Here is a 19,867-nt window from a genome sequence, read left to right as displayed (position 1 = left end):
TCCTGCTCAGCAGCACACCCACCCATTAGGACCCAGCTTGGGTCAGGAAAGCCCCTGGCGTGTTGGAGGGGTGGTGCAAGGCTGGGGTCCGTGCCTAGTGGCAGTGTGACCCTTCCAATGTGCAGTGGGGGGCTCCACTCTGCTCCCCACCTGTGTGAAAGCAGGTGCTGTCAGCCAGGCAGGGGTCTTATCAGGCCTCCCTCCTCACTCCTGCCTTGGGAAAGGCTCCCAGTGCCCAGGTGGGCTTTTCTCTCTACTTTTCTGGATTTTCCAAGTTTTTGGCAATGAACATGTATATGGCTGATCTTTCAGGCAAAGCAATGTGTCATTTTCTGCAAAGCTCTGGCCACGGCTCCTTTGCCACACCTGGGCATCAGGCCTGGAACAGTTTTGGAGGACTTGCCTTTCCTCTGTAGCCAGTCAGAGCAGGGGGTCTCAGCCCTGGCTGCCCTTTCCAGTCTTCTTGGCACTTAAAAACATGGTGCAGGTCCCCATCTGCAGAGATTGGAAATGGTCTGGGGTGGACTTGAGGGATGTGTGTTTGAGACCCCTCATGTAATTCTAGTGTACAGCTGCAGCCAGAGCTGAGAATCACTGCGCCAGGAGAGGGAGCTGTAATGGAGGCTTGGGACGGAAAGCTCTGGGGCCATGTCCTCCTCCCGATGGCCTCTGTTCTCAGAGGTCAGGCTGGTGGCCATGCCAGTTGGTGGCTCTGGGCCTTGAACAGCCTGCTGACCCATGGCCAACCCTGGCACAGATTTATCGTGCAAGCATTCAGGTTACCCCACAACTCGGCCACAAGCCCTCAATGCACTCATCCATAAGCTCCACAGAATGTTCATCAGCTGATGTGCCACTGTTCCCAGGCTGGCTTTTCCCAGCCACTCCTTCCCACCCTCCTGAGCTTCCTGCCCATTCCTTGGTCGTGTAATACACACAGATGACATGTGCTCAAACTAGAAAACACGGAAGACATATCTCAGCATGTCTAAGTCCCCAAATAAGTGCCCTCTTGACGCCCCGTGTGTCCTTCCCACCTATTTCAGGGATCAGTGGACACTCATGAGGATACCTCAGCCTCAGACACTGCCACAATTCTCAGCCTTTTATCTGTTTGCCTATTTGCAAAGGTGTGAAGCAGTGGGGTACAGGGTTGATGCCAGAGAAAGTGAGAGGGACAGAGAGGGCTGGGGAGCAGAATGAAGGACACAGCCTAGGAGTCTGGAACCAGGGGAGGAAGCTGTGGTGACTTCTCTCTGGCTGGCTAGCTGCTCCACTGTGATGACAAGGAACCTAGAGGCACGGCACAGGCTTAGCTGTGGGGTATTTGGGGTTTTGTCTCTGGGTAAATATTAGGTCTCCTGGGCTGATACACATACTGTGTCCTGAGTTATTTGGGATGAATATATGTGCCTGGTAGAATCCTATATCTTGTGACAGAGCAAACTGCAGAGCTTTGTCTCACTGGCCTGTTTTCTCATCCACAAAATGGGGATAAGACCTACCTTATGAAATTGACACTGGTGCTATCTGAATCAGATATCATTATGAACAGAAAGAGTCCTGAGAGTGGCGAAGCCATGTCCAAGACCCTGCCAGGAGTCCCTAGCAGAGGAGGACTCACTGCCTCTCTCACCTGCATGTACAGAGGGACTGGGTTCAGGACACTGGCGACAGAATGTCTCACTGCAAGAAACTGCCTGGGACATCCTGACTCCTCTTCCGACTCCTTGCCGTGCTTCATCTGGCAATCATCTCAGTCACTGTGCCCATGGGGATGGGGATGGGGATGGGTTTAGGCACCACATATAATGCCTGTGGCTCTTTTCTTTTCTTTTTTTTTTTTTTTTTTTGAGACGGAGTCTCACGCTGTTGCCCAGGCTGGAGTGCAGTGGCGCGATCTCGGCTCACTGCAAGCTCCGCCTCCCGGGTTCCCGCCATTCTCCTGCCTCAGCCTCCTGAGTAGCTGGGACTACAGGCGCCTGCCACCGCGCCCGGCTAATTTTTTGTATTTTTAGTAGAGACGGGGTTTCACTGTGGTCTCGATCTCCTGACCTTGTGATCCGCCCGCCTCGGCCTCCCAAAGTGCTGGGATTACAGGCTTGAGCCACCGCGCCCGGCCATGCCTGTGGCTCTTATGGAATGGGAGGTCCCAGTTCTCTCAGGCTGAATTTTCAAGTCTGCTGGGAGGGCTGGAATCCTTGTGGGAGGACAGTGAGCCATACCGCCTCTGGAGAGAGGAAGCCAGGAGGCTGAACAGCAGTCACCCTTGGAGTGACAGGCAATTTGGGTGGGATGGAGGAGCTAGAAGATCAGTCTGTGGCTCCTGGAGTGCTGCAGCCCGACTCCCGTCCAACCCTGTTCCCCAGAAGTGGGGATACCAGGAGACCCAAGGTGATGGCATGAGGCTGTGCAGGAGGTGGGGAAGGGAGGGAGGAGAGGCGCTGCTGGTAGAAAAGCAGTCCATCCACAAGAGAGCGCAGTTTCACATGTTTATTTTTGGCAGGAAGGAAATCATTGCAAACCTTTTGATTGACAATACTCGCCCCTGGAAACATGCACATTCCACATGTAGCATTTCCCAAGTAATGCTGGATTGTTTATCACATTCAAATGTCCAACAGAAATCCATGACTACCCAGACACCAGCATCTCCACTACCTGGGGTGGGGGAGGGTGTGTCAGTCTGCAGAGAAGCTCCTGGGAGAATGGAACAGGAACAGACATGATCAAATTTACAGTACGGTAGGAACAGAGGCAGCCAGTCAATTATGAACAGTTAACTGCAAGTACGTCAAGCCATCCACTCTTCTCAAACCCTGGCATGCCAACTGTCCAGCACAGCACCTTTAAGAGCAGAGGCACAAACGTAGGAGTGTTTGACCATAGGGCTGTGTGGTTCTGGATTTTTTATTAGAAAGCCATCTTTAAAAATACAGGGTTGTAAAATGTTGCCAGGTTATAGACTTAACGAATTTTTTTTTTTTTTTTTAAACACCAAAAGTTCAAATGCTGCAACCATGACAAGTCAGCATCATTAGGGCGTCCTTGTGTCCCCAGAGACATCTCATCAAAATTGCACCACGTCAAAGGACCTTCCTCACCATCAACTGTGGCAGGTGGCATTCCTTTTTCAGTATGCAAATGCATTACTTACAAACAGCTAATGCATGGAACAACAGACCAACACACAGGATTCCAGAACAAATGGAAGACAGAGCATTAACAACATTGGGAGTGCCCGTGCACTTCCACCAGAGGCCTGGCCAGAGAAGTCATAACATCATAGTGGGCTGGAGTCCACAAACCCAAGGTGTCCTGTCCCAGAGCTTAATGTCAAAAATACTTCTCCAGAAGACTATATTTAAACCTGGTACAGAAAGGACCGTGGAAACTCAGGAGGTCAGGGTTCTCTTTTGACTAAAGAGTTGGGGGTATTTTGGTAACATGGGAAGTATATGGCACAGAGAAGTGGCTAACAGGTTTCATTAGGTTTCAAAGCCCACAATTTAATAAATGGTAATAATTAAAAACAATACCCGTATTTACCTTAAAAAACATAAACCCCAAACATTCATCTCATTTCTTGGCCTTATGTTAGAATTCTATTGCTTCATTTACATGTAGATGATTAAAAATATATATAGATATAGATATAGATATTTTGATTATATACATAAAGCAGGTTCAAGGGTTAAAATAAAAACGGAATTTTGGAGTGTGATCAAATAAGGTGCACAGATTCCAGAACCCTCAGAGGACCTGCTGGCCCTCCCAAGACATTCTGTGTCTGTGGTGGCAGGAGCTGGGCCCCGTCCCTAACAGCTCTGCACTGGCTTAGTGCAACGGTGCTCACAGTTTCAGGAACTACTAGGTGAAATGTCTGGCTCAAGCCTGCCAAGTGTCTTCACTCCATCGTCAGAAGTGGAGCACTATTCCTAGGTTCGATTCCCCTGAAATATTTTACGATTTCCATCCTCTTTGCCCCCTCTTCCAAATAAGGCCCTGTGATGCCAATGAAGGGGGCATGGTTGAGGGTCTAAGGCTCTCATTAGGGCCTAATTCTGTGTGGATATCAACACATGACAGACACTTGACTGCAACATTCGAGACATTTAAGGCAGTGGGTTCATTTAATGACTATTTTTCCAAATAATAAAGGTTTGTGGCATGGGCAGTTCTACCATGTAACTGTCATTATCTGTGGTAATACCTAGCAAGGGGCTGTTCTATTTGAATTGGCGAGTGGATTACTGGGTTTGGGAGACCTGTTCATCCCCGAATACTTACTTCCTTTCTGAATATTCACACAGTAGTCCACAGACCAAAGTGCTGTTGGGAGGACGTAATTGGCAGCTGGCTTCATTACTTTGTGAATGAAAACAAAGCAAAGATATTTTACTTTGACCCCCGATTTCCAGTCTTGTTAATGCCAGTCACTCCCGCCAGAACGCTGGCTGAAGACCAACCCGCAGAGGACTAAGGCAATGGTGCCAACATGAAAGGGTCCTTTTTAATTGTTTTTAAGAGCAATACTTTACAGACTGTCTTGTTGTCAAACAAGGAACATGGCACTGCTTAAACACCAAACTGGGAAAGGTTGCAGAGCGCCTGGGCTCTCCTTGCGGGGAGGGAGGCTTTCCTCTCCCCGGTTTGGGGCGTTGAGTCCCACATCTAGACAGGCTTCCCCAACCCTTGGCTCAGAAATAGGCTGTGCTTCAAAGGAGAAGACCAAGAGATGGACTTGGGCCACATCAGCTTGGTGGCTGGTTGAGGCCATGGGTTCTCAAGAGAGAACAGTCAGCTTATTTATCAAACAGGATCTGTTACTGACTGCAGTTTAAAATCCATGCCACACCTAAGTGGTGCTTTGGCCCTTTTGCCTTTGTACCCTTCAGTGGCCAATGCCAGGAAAGGGTTACAGGTGGTGGAGGCTGCAATGGGGTGGGACACCTCTGTTTTTGACCCTGTCCGAGTTTGTAGCTTAGCAGTGAGCATATTCTGAGCATAGGCACAGTGGCAAAGAACAGTGTAACAGCCGCTGGTCAATTCCATTTGGTGGCAGCGCGGTAGCAGCAAGGAAAATTCCCAAACAGCTCCATATGTATCCAGCTTTTGGAAAGGAAAGATTTAAAAATCAATAAACATTTATTTTGTATCCAAAAGTTTTAGGGTTTCTTGTAACTGCTCTACCCCAAACAATAACAACAAAAAACACAAATGTATGGCAGTAGTGTAAGAGCAGAATGGACAGGATGTCACTTTTCAAGGGGAAAATGTGACCTCAAGACAAAGTTGTCACCATCAGAAATAATAATATAAAATAATCTATTGTTTCCTAAAGTGTTGAGCTACACAATTGCAGATACATTCCAAACTGGGTCAAAAATGAGTGGAGACAATGACATAGTCATGAAATCCTCCTATCAGGAGCCTGACCCTGCAGCATGCCACAGGTTGTCAGAGCAAAGTCACACCTGTTGGGGGACAGGCTCCTGTGACTCACTCCCCTCCCTCAGCACCCCCCGCCACACACACACACACACACACACTACCAGGTTCTAGAAAATTGTCATGTTCATCTTCTTATAGTATCTAAGACAATAAAAGACTAAACGATGTCTGGAAATATGTTGTGTAGAAAAATTAACTCTCAGCTTAAAATAACATTCAAAAGGCACTTCTTCCTGTAGGAAAGAGATTCTGAGTTGGGTCAGCTGCTCCGAGCTGGGATAGAAGGGGACAGGTGGTCTGCTTGGAAGGGAGGACAGTTGAAAGGAAGTCTGATAGAGATCAAGCTTTTTTTTTTTTTTTTTCTATTTTTTTCTTTTTGGTATGTTTTAAGAAAAGCAAATCCAGTAAAATGCATGTCCCTTTATGAAATTTGTTAAAAGAGTTCTTTTAAAATAGTTGTTTCTGTTCTTAAAAAAACAAAACAGGTAGGCATGGCCACATTCACCCTGTGGCGTGGAGCACGGAGTATCCTCACTTTCAGCTTCCAGGGAGCTGAGGACAGGCAGGTCCCCTGAGGCCAGAGGTTCCAGAGTGCACAGGCGGGAGGCAGGCAGAGGCCAGGGCTACCTATTGCAGAGTCTATGCAGCATGCTGTACACGTCGTCCTCCCGGCTCAGGCCCTCAAAGAAGGGGATGAGGTCCAGCAGCTCCGTGTCCGTCATGTCATCGAACCAGGACTGCACAGGCACCTGGAAGACAGTGCATGGAGGAGGCAGCAGGACTGCATCTAGCGCTGGGGGCTGCTCCTAACCTAAGTGGGTACCCGGACTTTGAGCATTTTCTTTGGTAAGGACAACTGGTGTCATCATCGTTATCATCATCATTTTGTTTGTTCCCTTGTTCAAATCGAGGCCAATCCAAAGCTAAATGGCTTGGGAGATGGCTCAGGGAGGCAAAGTTAAATGTAGCCAGTTTGTATGCATTTGCCTGTTTTGTTTTCCTGCCACAGAAAAGGTGGCCAGAGCATAGCATAGAATGTATGAGAACTAGCCTTGCTACTTGCCAACTTCCAAAAGCTCTTTCTACTGCACAAGTCGGCTCCTTGCACCTCCGAGCACTTGGAGTCAGAGGTTACATGCTAACCACTGACAGCGGGGAGCTCACATCCAGGACACAGGAAGGCTTTCACTTAGGGTCACTGTGCGATATTACACCACAAAGAGAAGTGGTAAATTTCCTCCCTTGCTTAACAGTGGTTAGTTAAAAGCAGATGTCTAAAACTGTAGAACATTCTGAAGCTATGGGCAAAGACAGGATTTTCCCTTAGTTTTAGGCAGAGGAGTGGCGAGGGGTGGTAGCCAGGGGTACAAAGAAGAGATTTATCAATAAATTTGAATAAACCAAACATGTTTAAAAGTAACATTTTAGCCCTTTTTCAAATCTAAAGATAGCTTAGAAACACACACATTTATTACATAATTTTGAAAAATAAAGTAAGGGTTAATAAAGAAATGACTACGCCTAGGGGATGGGGAGAGAGTGGAGGAGAGGCAGAAATGAACAGACTTCTCTATCTTTATTTATAGGTTTGATGTTGGAACCATGTATATGTGTTATAAATTAAAATACAATTAAACCATTAAGAAAAAAAGCAATAAAAGTCAATCTAAGTGTATATAAAATTGGTGACACAACCACACAATTACTTCAAGTGATTTGTGTGCGTGTGTGAGACAGGGTCACACTCTGTCTCCCATGCTGGAGTGCAGTGGTACAATCATAGCTCTGCAGCCTTGACCTCCTGGGCTCAAGTGATCCTTCCATTCAGCCTCCCAAGTAGCTGGGACTATAGGCATGTGACACCATGCTTGGCTAATTTTTTTTTTTTGAGACGGAGTTTTGCTCTTGTTGCCCAGGCTGGAGTGCAATGGCGTGATCTCGGCTCACTGCAACCTCCACCTCCTGGGTTCTCCTGCCTCAGCCTCCTGAGTAGCTGGGATTACATGTGCCTGCTGCCATGCCCAGCTAGTTTTTGTATTTTAGTAGAGACAGGGTTTCGCCATGTTGGTCAGGCTGGTCTTGAACTCCTGACCTTAGGTGATCCACCCCCTTGGCCTCCCAAAGTGCTGGGATTACAGGCGTGAGCCACCACCCCCAGCCTTTCTTTCTTTTTTTTTTTAGTAGTGATGGGATCTTGCTTTGTTGCCCAGGGTGGTTTCAAACTTCTGAGCTCAAGCAATCCTCCCTCCTCAGCCTCCCAAAGTGCTGGGATTACAGGCAGCCAGGTAAGCCACCAAGCCTGATATCCAAGTGATTTTAAAACATGGTGTTATAACTGTACATCTCTCTAAAAATTCCTAAGCTGCATACAGTTGTCTTATTATTAGTCATAATTTAGTACTGCTACTGAAATTATTCAACATATACTACAGAATAAATCAAATATATAATTATGTTAATATCTTTAGAAATCAAGAGTTGCAGCATAAGATAAAGAGATACAAATACAAAACAAAGAAGCGAAGAAGTTACATAAAAACTTAACATTGAAATGGAAAAACCAGTATGAACTTATGATTTAGTTTTCTTTCTAAAAATATGTCATTTTTAGCTCTGCCCTGAGGTATGGGCTAGAAGTAAAGTATATTCCATTAGCAATGAAAATTCGCCTAAACCGTGGTCTCTAAATACCACTTCCACTAATAGGAACCAGGCACCATACAAAAATGGGTGGTTCCAGGGCTGAGGCAAGAAATGTTCATGAAGAGCCTGGAACATCTTGTTGTTTAAGAAAGCAAGGAAGCTACAGGTTGAGCATCCCTAATCTGAAAAAATCTAAGTTCCAAAATGCCCCAAAATCCAAAATTTTTTGAGCACTGACATGGCACCACAAGTGGAAAATTCTATACCTGACCTCATGTGCTGGGTGGTAGTGAAAATGCAGGCACATGATACATGGTTTATTTAGTGTCCCCAAATTATAAAAAATATTGTATAAAATTACCTTTAGGCTATGTGTACAAGTTGTACATAAAACAGAAATGAATTTCATGTTTAGACTTGGTTCCATGCCCAAGATATCCAATTATGTATATGCAAATATTCCAAAATCCTAAAAAATCCAAAATCCAAAACACTTCTGGTACCAAGCATTTTAGATAAAGAATATTCAACCTATATCAAAGACTTGTTATTTTAAGGGATCTCCATAGCCAAAGGTGAAAATTTGAGCATGCAAAAGAATAACAAATGGGCTGAAACTACAACAAATCCATGAGTTCATAATGATACTAAAAAAAAATTATTGGCTACTTTTGGAGGCCGCTAGGACACCAACTCATTAGTCTGAAAATAGAAATTGCCATTTTGCAATTTCTCATGAAATAGTGGGTGTAGACAATGATCACCAACAACTGCTAAAATTATGAGGTGAGAGGTTCATGGGGAATTTTATAATAGATGGATCAGGCTAACACCACCTGAACCCAATAATCAATTTTAAATCTTTAAAAGTGGGGTAACCTGACATTTTATGCCTCCTGATATATCTTCATAAGCATATAATACCTATGATGTATTCTTTTTTCTTCTTTTTTTTGAGATAGGGTCTTGCTCTGTCACTCAGGCTGAAGTGCAGTGGCATGAACATGGCTCACTGCAGCCTCGACCTCCTGGGCTCAAGAGATCTTCCCACCTCAGCCTCCCAAGTAGCTGGAACCACAATGGAACCACAGGTGTGTGCCACCCCATCTGGCTAATTTTTCTTTTTTTAAGAGATAGGGTTTTGCCATGTTGCTCAGGCTGGTCTCAAACTCCTGGGCTCAAGCGATCACCTGCCTTGGCCTCCCAAAGTGCTGGGATTATAGGTGTGAGCCATTGCATCTGGCCTCTATGATATATTCTTGCAAAAAAAAAAGAAAAAAAATCTAATCAAGCAGTAGAGCTCTAATTACTTGTTTAGAGGATATAAGGTGGCTATAAAAACATACTAAACATCATCACAAGGCAGCAGCTGGACAAATCCAGAATGTAGGAGATTTCTACAAGACAAAACACCAGGGCTTCTTCAACAAATAAATGGCATAAAAGAGAAAAGGGGAGGAAGGGGAGACGTTAAGTTTACAAAAGAATGAAGAGACATGGTAACCAAAGCAATGCATGGATCTTTTTGGATCCCCATTGAAATACTCCAAATGCATGACACTTCGAGATGACAGGGACAATGTGAACACAGTCTGGATATTAGACAATGTAAGAAACTGTTACTTTGTCAGATCTGACCATGACTTGTGATTATATTAAAAAGGAATCCTTATCCATTAGAGACACGTTACCAAATATATTATGTTGAATTTGATTTACTCAGTAAAATGAACATATTTACATATAAATACATTTGGGGTATTTATTCAAATAATGATTCCACACTAGCCAAATGAATCGCGTTTGAATTGTTTTTGGTTACAAGCAGGACTGCAGAGTTCTGGATTCAAGGAAAGGACTTTTGCAGGCTTTTGTAGAATCTGAGAAGCCTGTGCTTGAGAGGAAGCATCCTCTCCAGGGAAACATGCCTGGTCTAGGGGCCTGATGTGGCAGTGACTGAGGGGTCAGCAGTCACCAGAGGCCCTGGTTGGCCTCTCTTCCCCTGGAAGTGTCAGGCAGCAGGCAGGAAGGCAGTCCCTCTTGCCCTGAGAGTTGTGCGGCACCCGGTGAGTAGGCACCGAGAGCTGCCATGGTCCAGGGAGCTTTATGTAGGAAATGTTCCCAATGGGTGCTTTTTAGACATCATGATGAGGTAGCAAAGCTTGGTAGTCTCATTTGAAGACCTTATTGAAGTGTTTTATTCATTTTTTTTTTTTTTTTTTTTGAGACGAAGTCTCCCTCTGTCACCAGGCTGGAGTGCAGTGGTGGGATCTCAGCTCACTGCAACCTCTGCCTCCTGGGTTCAAGTGATTGCCCTGCCTCAGCCTCCCGAGTAGCTGGGACTACAGGTGCATGCCACCACGCCCAGCTAATTTTTTATATTTTAGTAGAGACGGGGTTTTACCATGTTGGCCAGGATGGTCTTGATCGCCTGACCTTGTGATCTGTCCACCTCGGCCTCCCAAAGGGCTGGGATTACAGGCATGAGCCACCACGCCTGGCCTATTCATTCTTAAGAAATACTTCTGTTAAAGAGATCAATCAGGCCTCCTTAGTCTACAGGGGTCATGAAGTCCTAGGCAGTAGCTGGCTCCAGGAGGTTAATGCCAACAGAACCCTTGTCAATAACAATACTAAAAATATTGATAAGACGATACAGGCTTATAGCATTTATCAGTCTCAAGCACTGTTCTAAGTGCTTTTTGTATATTGCCACACTGCAACCTCCAATAATCCTATGAGATCAGCATTCCTATAATTCCCATTTGACAGATGAGGCAACCGAGGCTCAATGAGGTTACATAACTTGTTCAATGATGTGCAACTGCTAAATGGCAGAGCTGGGATTTCATTAGGAAAAGACCCAGAGACCTTCTTTTGTAGGTGCTTAAAAGTGGTGCTTGCCTGGCAAGACAGAGGGCTCAGATGGAGCATGACATTTTCTTTCTTTGGGGCCACTTACTGCATTCTCAGGATGGAAGATGTATGAGGCAGGGGAATTGTCGACAATGATCACTTTGCTCAGCTCCCGCCCAAGGCGACTTAGGTCCTTCACATAGTTCCCACGATGAAAAACACATGATTCTCTGAAGAGCCGGGCCCGGAACACACCCCAGCGGTCTAGGAGGTCAGCCACAGGGTCTGCATACTGGAAAAGAGGTGTCACATTGAAGGCTGCGTGCCTAAAAGAGTCCCCAAACCCTGACCTACAGCAGCAAGATCCAGATTATGTTTTTTAAAAAGGGATTTAATAATTAGATGTGTTTTAGGATCCTGGTTATTTTCCTCTCTGTATACATAAGATGGCACCGGATTCTTCCATTTCTCTCACATCCAACCCATCAGAAATTGTCAGTTTCATCTCCAAAAACAGCCTGACTCCATTTGCATCTCTCTATTTATATTGCCACCACTCTTAGCCCGGGCCTCGAATCTCCGGCCTGGGATGGCTGTGTGAGCCTCGTGAAAAACCTGTCTTTCCCAAGGGGCCTCCTTTCTAGCCCATTCACCTAGAAGCTGTCAGAGTGGTCACTGGAAAACATATGTGTGATCGTGTCACTCCTCTGCTGAAAACTCCACTGTCTACACACTGCACTTGGAGTAAAGCCCACGTTCCTCACTGCCGCGTCCCACGTGGCCACAGCTGAATGATCTCCATCTGGAGCTCCTGGAGCCACACTGGCTTTAAGCATGGTCAGGACCTTTGTACCAGCGTTCTCTCTGCATGCGTTCTCTCCCAGCTCTTTGCAGAACATGTGTCTTCTGGTTTTTCAGTCTTGACTTCCTCTCCCATCCATCTAGAGCCACCTCTATCTTCCTTTCTGGGTTGTTTCCCTCACAGAGTAGAGCACCACATGGGATTGCTTGATTTCCTCACTACTTGTCAGGGCCCAGGCCTGAAACATCCCACCACCACATCCCTGGCACCTCCAAGAGTACCTACCACAACAGGGGCTCAGGAAACACGAATTTCACCACTGAATGAATGAGCTGGCTCCAATGTGTCTTGAATGGCATGACACTGCCCCCTAGAGGTCCCGTGGGCACTTGGGCCAGACCAGCTGCTGAGTGACAGGATGGTGCCCAGCCATCCACTCCCATGGATGCCCATCCACTTCCTTGAAGCCCAGGAGCTGGATGGGAATTTGAGCCCAGCTTACAGTTGGGGATCATCCTGCCTGACCCCCTCTCATGACCTAGGGAATTTCCCCCAAAGCAGGCTTGGATAAAGAAATAAAGGGGTTTCTGAGAGAAAATCCTCATAACTGAAGATATGTAAAAGAGTGGACCATACTGAGTGGCTGGGCCTGGAAGAAAGAGGAGCAGTTTCCAAGCCTGACCCGAGGCCAGGCCCCTGCACAAAGACCAAGTAAGGGGTACAACCAGGCATCAGCGGGACCCAGTGACTCTGCCAGGGAGGCAGAGAGCACCTGTGGCTGGTGGCGCTGGGAAGGCCAGCAGTGGAGTGCAGAGCAAGTGCCGGCACAGCTGTGGGACGTGGGCTGCAGAGCTGCAGGCAGCAGCTGTGATTCCACGGGAACATCCTCTCCTCTCCAAGGACATCCTGTAGAAGGCAGAGTCCAGGAGCAGCTGTGTTTCCTACTGGCCAAGGGAGGTGAGAGCTCAGGGCACTGGAGGTGAGAGCTCAGGGCACTACAGCTACCTGCTGGTGAGGCTAGCCAGGGGCCACGTGGGTGGGTTGTGGGCAACTGAGTCCAGATCAGGGGTATCCCATCTTTCAGCTTCCCTGGGCCATATTGGAAGAATTGTCTTGGGTCACACATAAAACACCACCACTAACAATAGGTGACGAGCTTTCAAAAAATCTCATGTTTTAAGAAAGTTTACGAATTTGTGTTGGGCCACATCTAAAGCTGTTCTGGGCTGTACACAGCCTGTGGGTCACAGGTTGGACAAGCTTGCTCTAAATGGAAAAAGATGATCCATTTCCTCATAATCATGAACACTTGTGGTGGCACCTATCTTTCAAAAAAGTGTCTGAGTCTGAGGCCTGGAGGATGAATGTGAAGAATGTAAGCTTCACAAGGGCAGGGACTTTGTCTCTTTTTTTCTTTGCTATATCCCCAGGATTTAGTACTGTGCCTGATACATAATAGGTACTAAGTAAGTATTTGCTGGGTGAATGAAGGAAGAAATGACAAAGAAGCAGATACTGAAAGGCTATGACAGTCAGCTTGAGGTTCCTGCAGGCTCCTGGGCAGCAGGCAAGGAGGTCCACTGCACCACTACTGCTGGCTGGGAGCCGAGCCCAGAGCCAAGGACAGGGACATGACTACCCATCAGCAGGACATGTGCATCAGGGAGGAAAGAGGGTGGAAGGCTGCACTTGGAAGCTGATTCGGCTCAGCTAGGCTGGAGTAGCAGCAAGAGAAGGGTTGAAGAGACAGATGGAGGGGCAGGTGGGAGCCATCCAGGAAGAGAAACCGAACAAGGATGTTTAAGCAAATGCTGGGGACAATGCCAAGGAAGAGTGTTTTCAATTTTCCCAAACAAAAACCAGCTCTCACTTCACTGCTACCGGTGCAATCTTCTTGTTTATTTCTTTGGTTATTACTTCAGGCTCTTCAGCATCTCAGAGCACTGTTGGAAGAGCCACTGACGCTACAGATAACAATTAGGCTTGGTACCACTCATCTGAAAGATGACCCACTGGGGAAGATTCTATTTTCCCTGCGGCCTTGTTCTCTTTTTGACATGCAAAAATAAGGGCCAGGATTTTGAATCCCACTCCACTGGCTTATGCTCTAAGGCCTGGTGATGAGTCTGGCAGCATTTGTGCAAGTGGGGCTCTCGCTCCCCTCCATCATCACAAAGAGGGACCCAACCAGCAATGGCCAGGTCAGCAAAGCAGTGGAACACACAGAGGAAGAGAAGGGAGTGTGGGCACCAGGGCACCATCCAGAAGCAGGACATGGCAGAGGAAGCTACTGTGTGATGTCCTGGAGACAGGCAAATGGCTAATCTGAGCCCCAGAAAACTCATCTTTGGGACCACTCAGGGTCCCTGAGATGCCCATGGAGACAACTGTGGTGCTACCAACAAATGGATGGTGTCAGCCCCATCAAAGTCAGAGTTTCGAAGTGGTCAAGGCAAGGATCTTCTGGGAGGAGCAAGGCCTATCCTGCCTGCCCACACAGCATGGGCACCCTGCCACACCTGTGAAGGGGAACACTAAACCATACTGGGAGGCTTGGGAATCTGCTAGTTTCCTTAAACAGTGGAGAGGACAAAGAAATCATTCTTTTTGGTCAGAGCCAGTGTAGATTTTAGGTCAGATTCATATCAAGCTTTAGGATCAAGACATGTCTGAATGATTTTATTACCATCAACAAATATATGTATATATATTTTTGAGATGGAGTCACTGTTGCTCAGGGTGGAGTGCAGTGGTGTGATCTCAGCTCACTGCAACCTCTGCCTTCTGGGTTCAAGCAATTCTCGTGCCTCAGCCTCCCGAGTAGCTGGGATTACGGGTGCCCACCACCATGCCCAGCTAATTTTTGTATTTTGAGTAGAGATGGGGTTTCACCATGTTGGTCAGGCTGGTCTTGAACTCCTGACTTCAAGTGACACACCCTCCTTGGCCTCCCAAAGTGTTGGGATTACAGGCGTGAGCAATCATGCCCGGCCTATTATCATCAATAAATAATTGTAACACAAAATAATGAACATCAGGAGTGTTTACCACGTGACAATGCCCACCACATTATGTAGAACACAGCAAGTGCTCAATGAATACTTGCTGTATGTGAGTCAGACACTGTGCTAAGTCCTTTACATCTGTTATTTCATGTGATCTAGCCACAAGGTGAATGGAATTATCCCCAATTTATAGAAGAAACCGACATGAGAAGTGAAGTAACTTGCCTCAGATCATACAGCTCATTAGGGCAGTCGGAACTCTCATTCAGCCCATGCATGTGGGTGAGTGCCCAACACTTATCTCTCACTTGCTTCTTCCTCAAATCTGTGGAAGCAAAACCCAAGGACACAGGGGCCTCTAGCATTTGGTGGACAGTCAATGGTTGAGGGGTACACCATCCTTTGTCTGTTACACTGGACCTGTTTGTGATTCTCTGGACTGTGGACATCCAGCTTCAGGTGGCTGCATACAGCAACATCATGGAGCATTTGTTCTAAGTGCTCCCTGTCACCATGGTAACCCAGAAGGCTTTCAGGCTGGCACCATGCACATGGCCTGCATCCATCCCATCTGGGGTGGGAACCTGTCACCATAGAAATAGCCTCCCCCACCAAAACAAAGGGCTGCTTGACAGATTGGGGGTAGGGGTGGAGGGGCTGGGAGTACCAGGCTGCGAGTGTGGGGCTGGGAAGCAGGACTCACCTTGGCCAAGCTGGCAGTAAAGAGCACACATTCAAAAAGCTGCCCCATCCTCTGGAGGAACTCATCCACATGTGGCCGCTTCAGCACATACACCTGCAATGGCAGGAGACAGCAGACTGGTCAGGTGTGGCAGCTGCTGGGGATGGCCCGGGGCCCAAATGCCCACTGTAGGAAGAACTGCTACTAAGGTTCCTGCCTCCCTCCTCCAGGTCTATGCACAGCAGGCAGAGGCCCAGACTGTATGAGGGGCTATGGAGTCAGACGTGGCACTCCTCGGACAGGGCTCCAGGTCTGAGTTCACTGCAGACACCCCTCCTAAGGGAAAAAGAGAAGCTGACCATGGTGTGAGGGTCTTGGGGATATTCAGGGCCAGCAAGTAGAAGGGTTGTACCATGTTTGTGTGTAATGACTGATTCATTTCATGTGTGTTTCTTGGCACCTGCTGAAGGTCAGGACCTATATGGGCACAGGCCATGGTCTGGGTGTTGTCCTTTTAGAGGTCCAGGCCCAGCCTACTGCCCAGCAGGTCTGGGATTGCTCTGGTTGCCACCTTCTGTTCTGGATGGACATCCCCCTTACTAGGAAGGTCTGGGGTTGAAGCACAGGCCCAGCAAAGCTGCAAGAAGGGGCTTCCTTGTCAGCTTGGGAAGATGTCTATGACACCATAAAGGTTGGGCTTGGTACATTTCAGGGGATATGAAACCATCCTATTTCTGGACCCCAGACATAACCCATCAGGAGGGGTCTCTGAGCAGAGGGGTACAAAGAGTAGTGTTTTCTAGAATGGCTGGGCTCTGTGTACCCTTTTGACCAGGCTAGGCCAGGGGTAAAAGTGAGGAGGCCAGGCTTCAGACCATACATTGGCTCCTGATTAGGGAGCCTGAATGAATCTGGGGAAACAAGGGAGATGGGAGAAAAGGCAAAGCTGGTGAGAGAAGACAGAGGAAGTGGGAGGAGGGAAAAACTAATTCAAACTTGAATAAATTCCGTTTGAAATTAGCCACTTCACTAAAATAAATCAAACTCTTTAAAATTCAATTCAGCATATTTACTGAGCCCCAGCTCTGAGCTCAGTCTGATGTAGTTGCAAAGATGAATAAAACACAGGCCTTGCCCTTGAAGAGCTCACACTCTAGAACAGACATAGGCAAAAACATATAAAAATAAACATGACATAATGAAAGTTGTAGTAGAGGGATAAATTAAGGACAATTAACTCCCCTCACAAGGAGAGGGGATCATAGAAGATAACATCTGGCCTGGACCTTGAAGGATAAATAGGAGTTCACCAGGCCAATAAGGATGACCAGAAGTGGGCTTCCAGGCAGAGGAAACAGTAGAGCGCGAGACCTGAGGCCTGAGAATACTTGAGATGTTAAGAGAGTAGCCAGGCTGTGTGCCCAGCCATCAGAGGCAGTGAGAGAAGCAGGAGCAGCAGGGGTTGGGAGAGGAAGTGGCTGAAGATGAAGTGAGAGGCAGGTCATGGTGGGCACGTTAGGGCCTTGAATGGCAGATGGAGCAGGTGAGAATGGCAGGAGGAGCAGCAGAGGGGAGATAGATGGGGACTCTGCACCACATGCTGGGCGTGCTGCTGGCTGAGGAATTCTACACAGAACCAAGGCATTTTCAAGGTGCCAGAAGCAGGAGCTCAGGAGGGCCAGGACTCAGGGAGAAATTCATGGATGACTGAAAGAAGGAGGTCAACATGGGTTTGTGGCTGAGGGTGGAGCGAGGGGCTGGAGGAACAGGATGTCATAGCATGGATACCAGCACAGTTCTGAGGAGCTGGGAGGCTGGGGAAGGGCTGAGGGCAGGGCCTGTGGCTGCAACAGCTCCAGACTCCCACTTTGCCCACAAGACTCCTCGTTGCCAGCAAACAGGTGTGGCCTGTAGTCCTCCGTCTCCCTGGGAGTCCTGCTTGGAAAGCAAGCTTTGCTACATGCAAAGGGCAGGAGACTGTTTTGGGAACTCTGGTGTTGGTGCCTCTGGCAGAGACGTGGGTCCTGAGCCCGGATGCCGGCGTCCAGGCCCGCGTCCCCGTGCAAGTAACCAAGAATAGGCCCATTGGGACCTGCACAGCCTATCCTGGATTACTTGAACGAGGCCACGGCCTTCGCCAGGGCCTTGGTCCTCCTGCTCTTGGCTCCTGTGGCTTCATTCCCTCGGGAGAGAATTTCTGACCCCAGCCCTGGGACCTTGTGATATCACAGCACAGCCAAGATGGAGGGTGGGGGAGCTACAGTGGCTCCTGCAAGAATGGGTCAGCAGTGGGCAGGCTGGTCATGCTTACAGTCACGTGGTACAAAGGATTAATTTCTCTCCTAATTCTTGACATGCCATTGGGCAGCCTCTCCTTTGTCTCATCATGAGCACTACGTAACACAAGCCAAGATGATAAATGCAGAAGCCTTAACTGCTTCTCAGATGCTGAGTTAATTCAGTTGATGCTTTTGCAAATGTTAAATGCCCAAGTGCCTGCCGTTTTGGCTCTGTGATGGCTTTTAAAAGCATGAAGTGTGGAAACACTAAGGAAAAAGCTGCCTCTCCCGGGGACTGTTTCCTGGCAGGACATCCTGGAGAATAAGCAAGAAAGCAAGGACAAGGGAGGGAAGGGACTTGAGTATCAGGAAAAGAGCCCTGGGCCAGGAGGCAGGAGACTGGAATTTTCATTTTAATTCTTCCCATTGTATGACCTTAAACCAACCCCTTCCCTGGCAAAGCCTCAGTTTCTCCATCTAGACAATGAGGCAGCTGGACCAGCTGATTCCCAAGCTTTCACGAGTTCTGACACCTTGCACTCAAGAACCAAAGACTACTGACATTGCTAAGAAAAGATATCCCGTTGTGGCTCAAGTACCAGGAAAGTCTCTTTCCTGGGATATCAGGCCAGATACGCTCCCTTTAAGACCTTGGACTTGACAAGGAATATGGTTAGATCATCCCTGTGGAAAACCTGACAAAAGCTCCCCGGCTTCAACCTCTAAGGCTAGTTTTCCTACAACGTTTCCAATTTGTTCATAAATGAAGCTATTTCCAGAAAAGCTTTATGCAGATAAGGAAAAAAAACCAGAAGCAACGAAAATGCATGCCAACTGACTACGACATCTTTATTCATAGCAGCCTGCGGATCTGAAAACTTAACACCCTTCCCCCTTTTTCTTTTGGGTTGGGTATTTGCTAAAGATTCTCTGGAGAAAACGATGCGGGAATGACAAGATCAGTCTGGAGCAGCTGGCATTGAAAATGGACACTTTTTTCCCGAGAATCCACCATAAGTGGGTGACTTGTGGCATTTTCCTGTTGCCTGCTAGGAGAGTAGCCGAAAGCAATTACACAAGGAAGTTAATTAGACCATCAAGCTAGGCCAGTGGGGGATATGGAAACTTCTGAAAGTCTGCTTCAAATCAAAGAACTATTTGAACTTGTAACCACATCTAATATTTATGACTACAGTTTTTCTTATAATCTCAGTATAAAATAAATTCATTGGAGTGAAAAAAAGAAGAATATTGTATTTATTACAGTATTCTTCCTTTTGATTCAGTAATAAGGAATTATTACTGAAATGTGAATTTAGAAATAAAGTTCATAGGAAATGTAATTACTAAAAAATCTTAATTGTAACTCAAATTTAGCTTCAATTTCTTACCTGATGTATAGTTCCATCGATTTCAACCGGAACAATAAAATCAGCATTACTAATAGGCTAGAGAAAAAAGAGACTATAATTAATATGTCTGAAGGAACAAAAAAGCCTGGAAATTTTAGCAAGAAAAAAGCTTGCCTGGACCAATGTTTTGGTTATTGGAAAAAACAGTTCAGGAGGAGGATGCTGAAGCATGCCTTGGTTCCTTAAAATAAGCACAAGCAGGAAAGCACATTATTTTCCACTGTGACTGTCATTACATTTTCAGCATCTTGGTCCAATATCACCTGCCTGGCCTCAACCAAAAAGTGTGGCACTGCCTGGCTAGAGGATGGGGCTCCTGAAAACTCCACTTCTTGCCCAGAGTCCTGCTGGGGTGATGGGGAATCACTGCTAGCCACCAGGGGGAGGAGCTGAGCATGTGATGGGCTCAGAGGACAGTGTTGCTTGAGGGAAAACTATTTGTACTTGGACCCACGACTGGGGGCTGCCCTGTGATGGGCTGCTCAAAACAGTGCCAAGGCCATGTGGGGGTAAAGTCAGAGGCCACAGGCCATGCCCTTGGGCAGGCTCTTCCTCTCCCTGGACCTCAGTTTCTCCTCTCTTCCTTAGCTATTGTGATGGGTCTGATGCAGGCCCATGGCCCCAATCAGTCCTGAGAATCAGTGATTTCAGGCCCTCCCAGGTAGCCTGGCACCAGCTCCTGCCTTGGGTGGAGGTACAGAGCTAGCCCACTCTATGCCTGCTCTGCTCCAAGG

General features: G+C 47.2%; 1 protein-coding gene across 3 annotated transcripts in view; it reads right to left on the bottom strand.

Moving 5' to 3' along the window:
- Window positions 1–2,479: 2,479 nt before the first annotated feature.
- The window catches only part of LOC105480191 (CTD small phosphatase like), a 119,921-nt gene continuing 102,533 nt past the window's right edge, over window positions 2,480–19,867 (bottom strand). For all 3 annotated transcript variants that reach the window (XM_071091450.1, XM_071091451.1, XM_071091449.1), the window contains exons 5-8: window positions 19,113–19,169; window positions 15,464–15,556; window positions 11,060–11,245; window positions 2,480–6,203 (exon numbers count right to left, since the gene is read on the bottom strand). In XM_071091450.1, coding sequence (XP_070947551.1) covers window positions 6,078–6,203; window positions 11,060–11,245; window positions 15,464–15,556; window positions 19,113–19,169 — 462 coding nt within the window. In that variant the 3' untranslated portion in view covers window positions 2,480–6,077. The remainder of the gene's footprint in view (window positions 6,204–11,059; window positions 11,246–15,463; window positions 15,557–19,112; window positions 19,170–19,867) is intronic.

The sequence above is a fragment of the Macaca nemestrina genome, chromosome 2 (assembly GCF_043159975.1).
Source record: "Macaca nemestrina isolate mMacNem1 chromosome 2, mMacNem.hap1, whole genome shotgun sequence".
In the NCBI taxonomy this organism is placed as follows: domain Eukaryota; kingdom Metazoa; phylum Chordata; class Mammalia; order Primates; family Cercopithecidae; genus Macaca; species Macaca nemestrina.
Note: the sequence above shows the minus strand (reverse complement) of the source record. Positions and strands in the feature narration are given on the sequence as shown.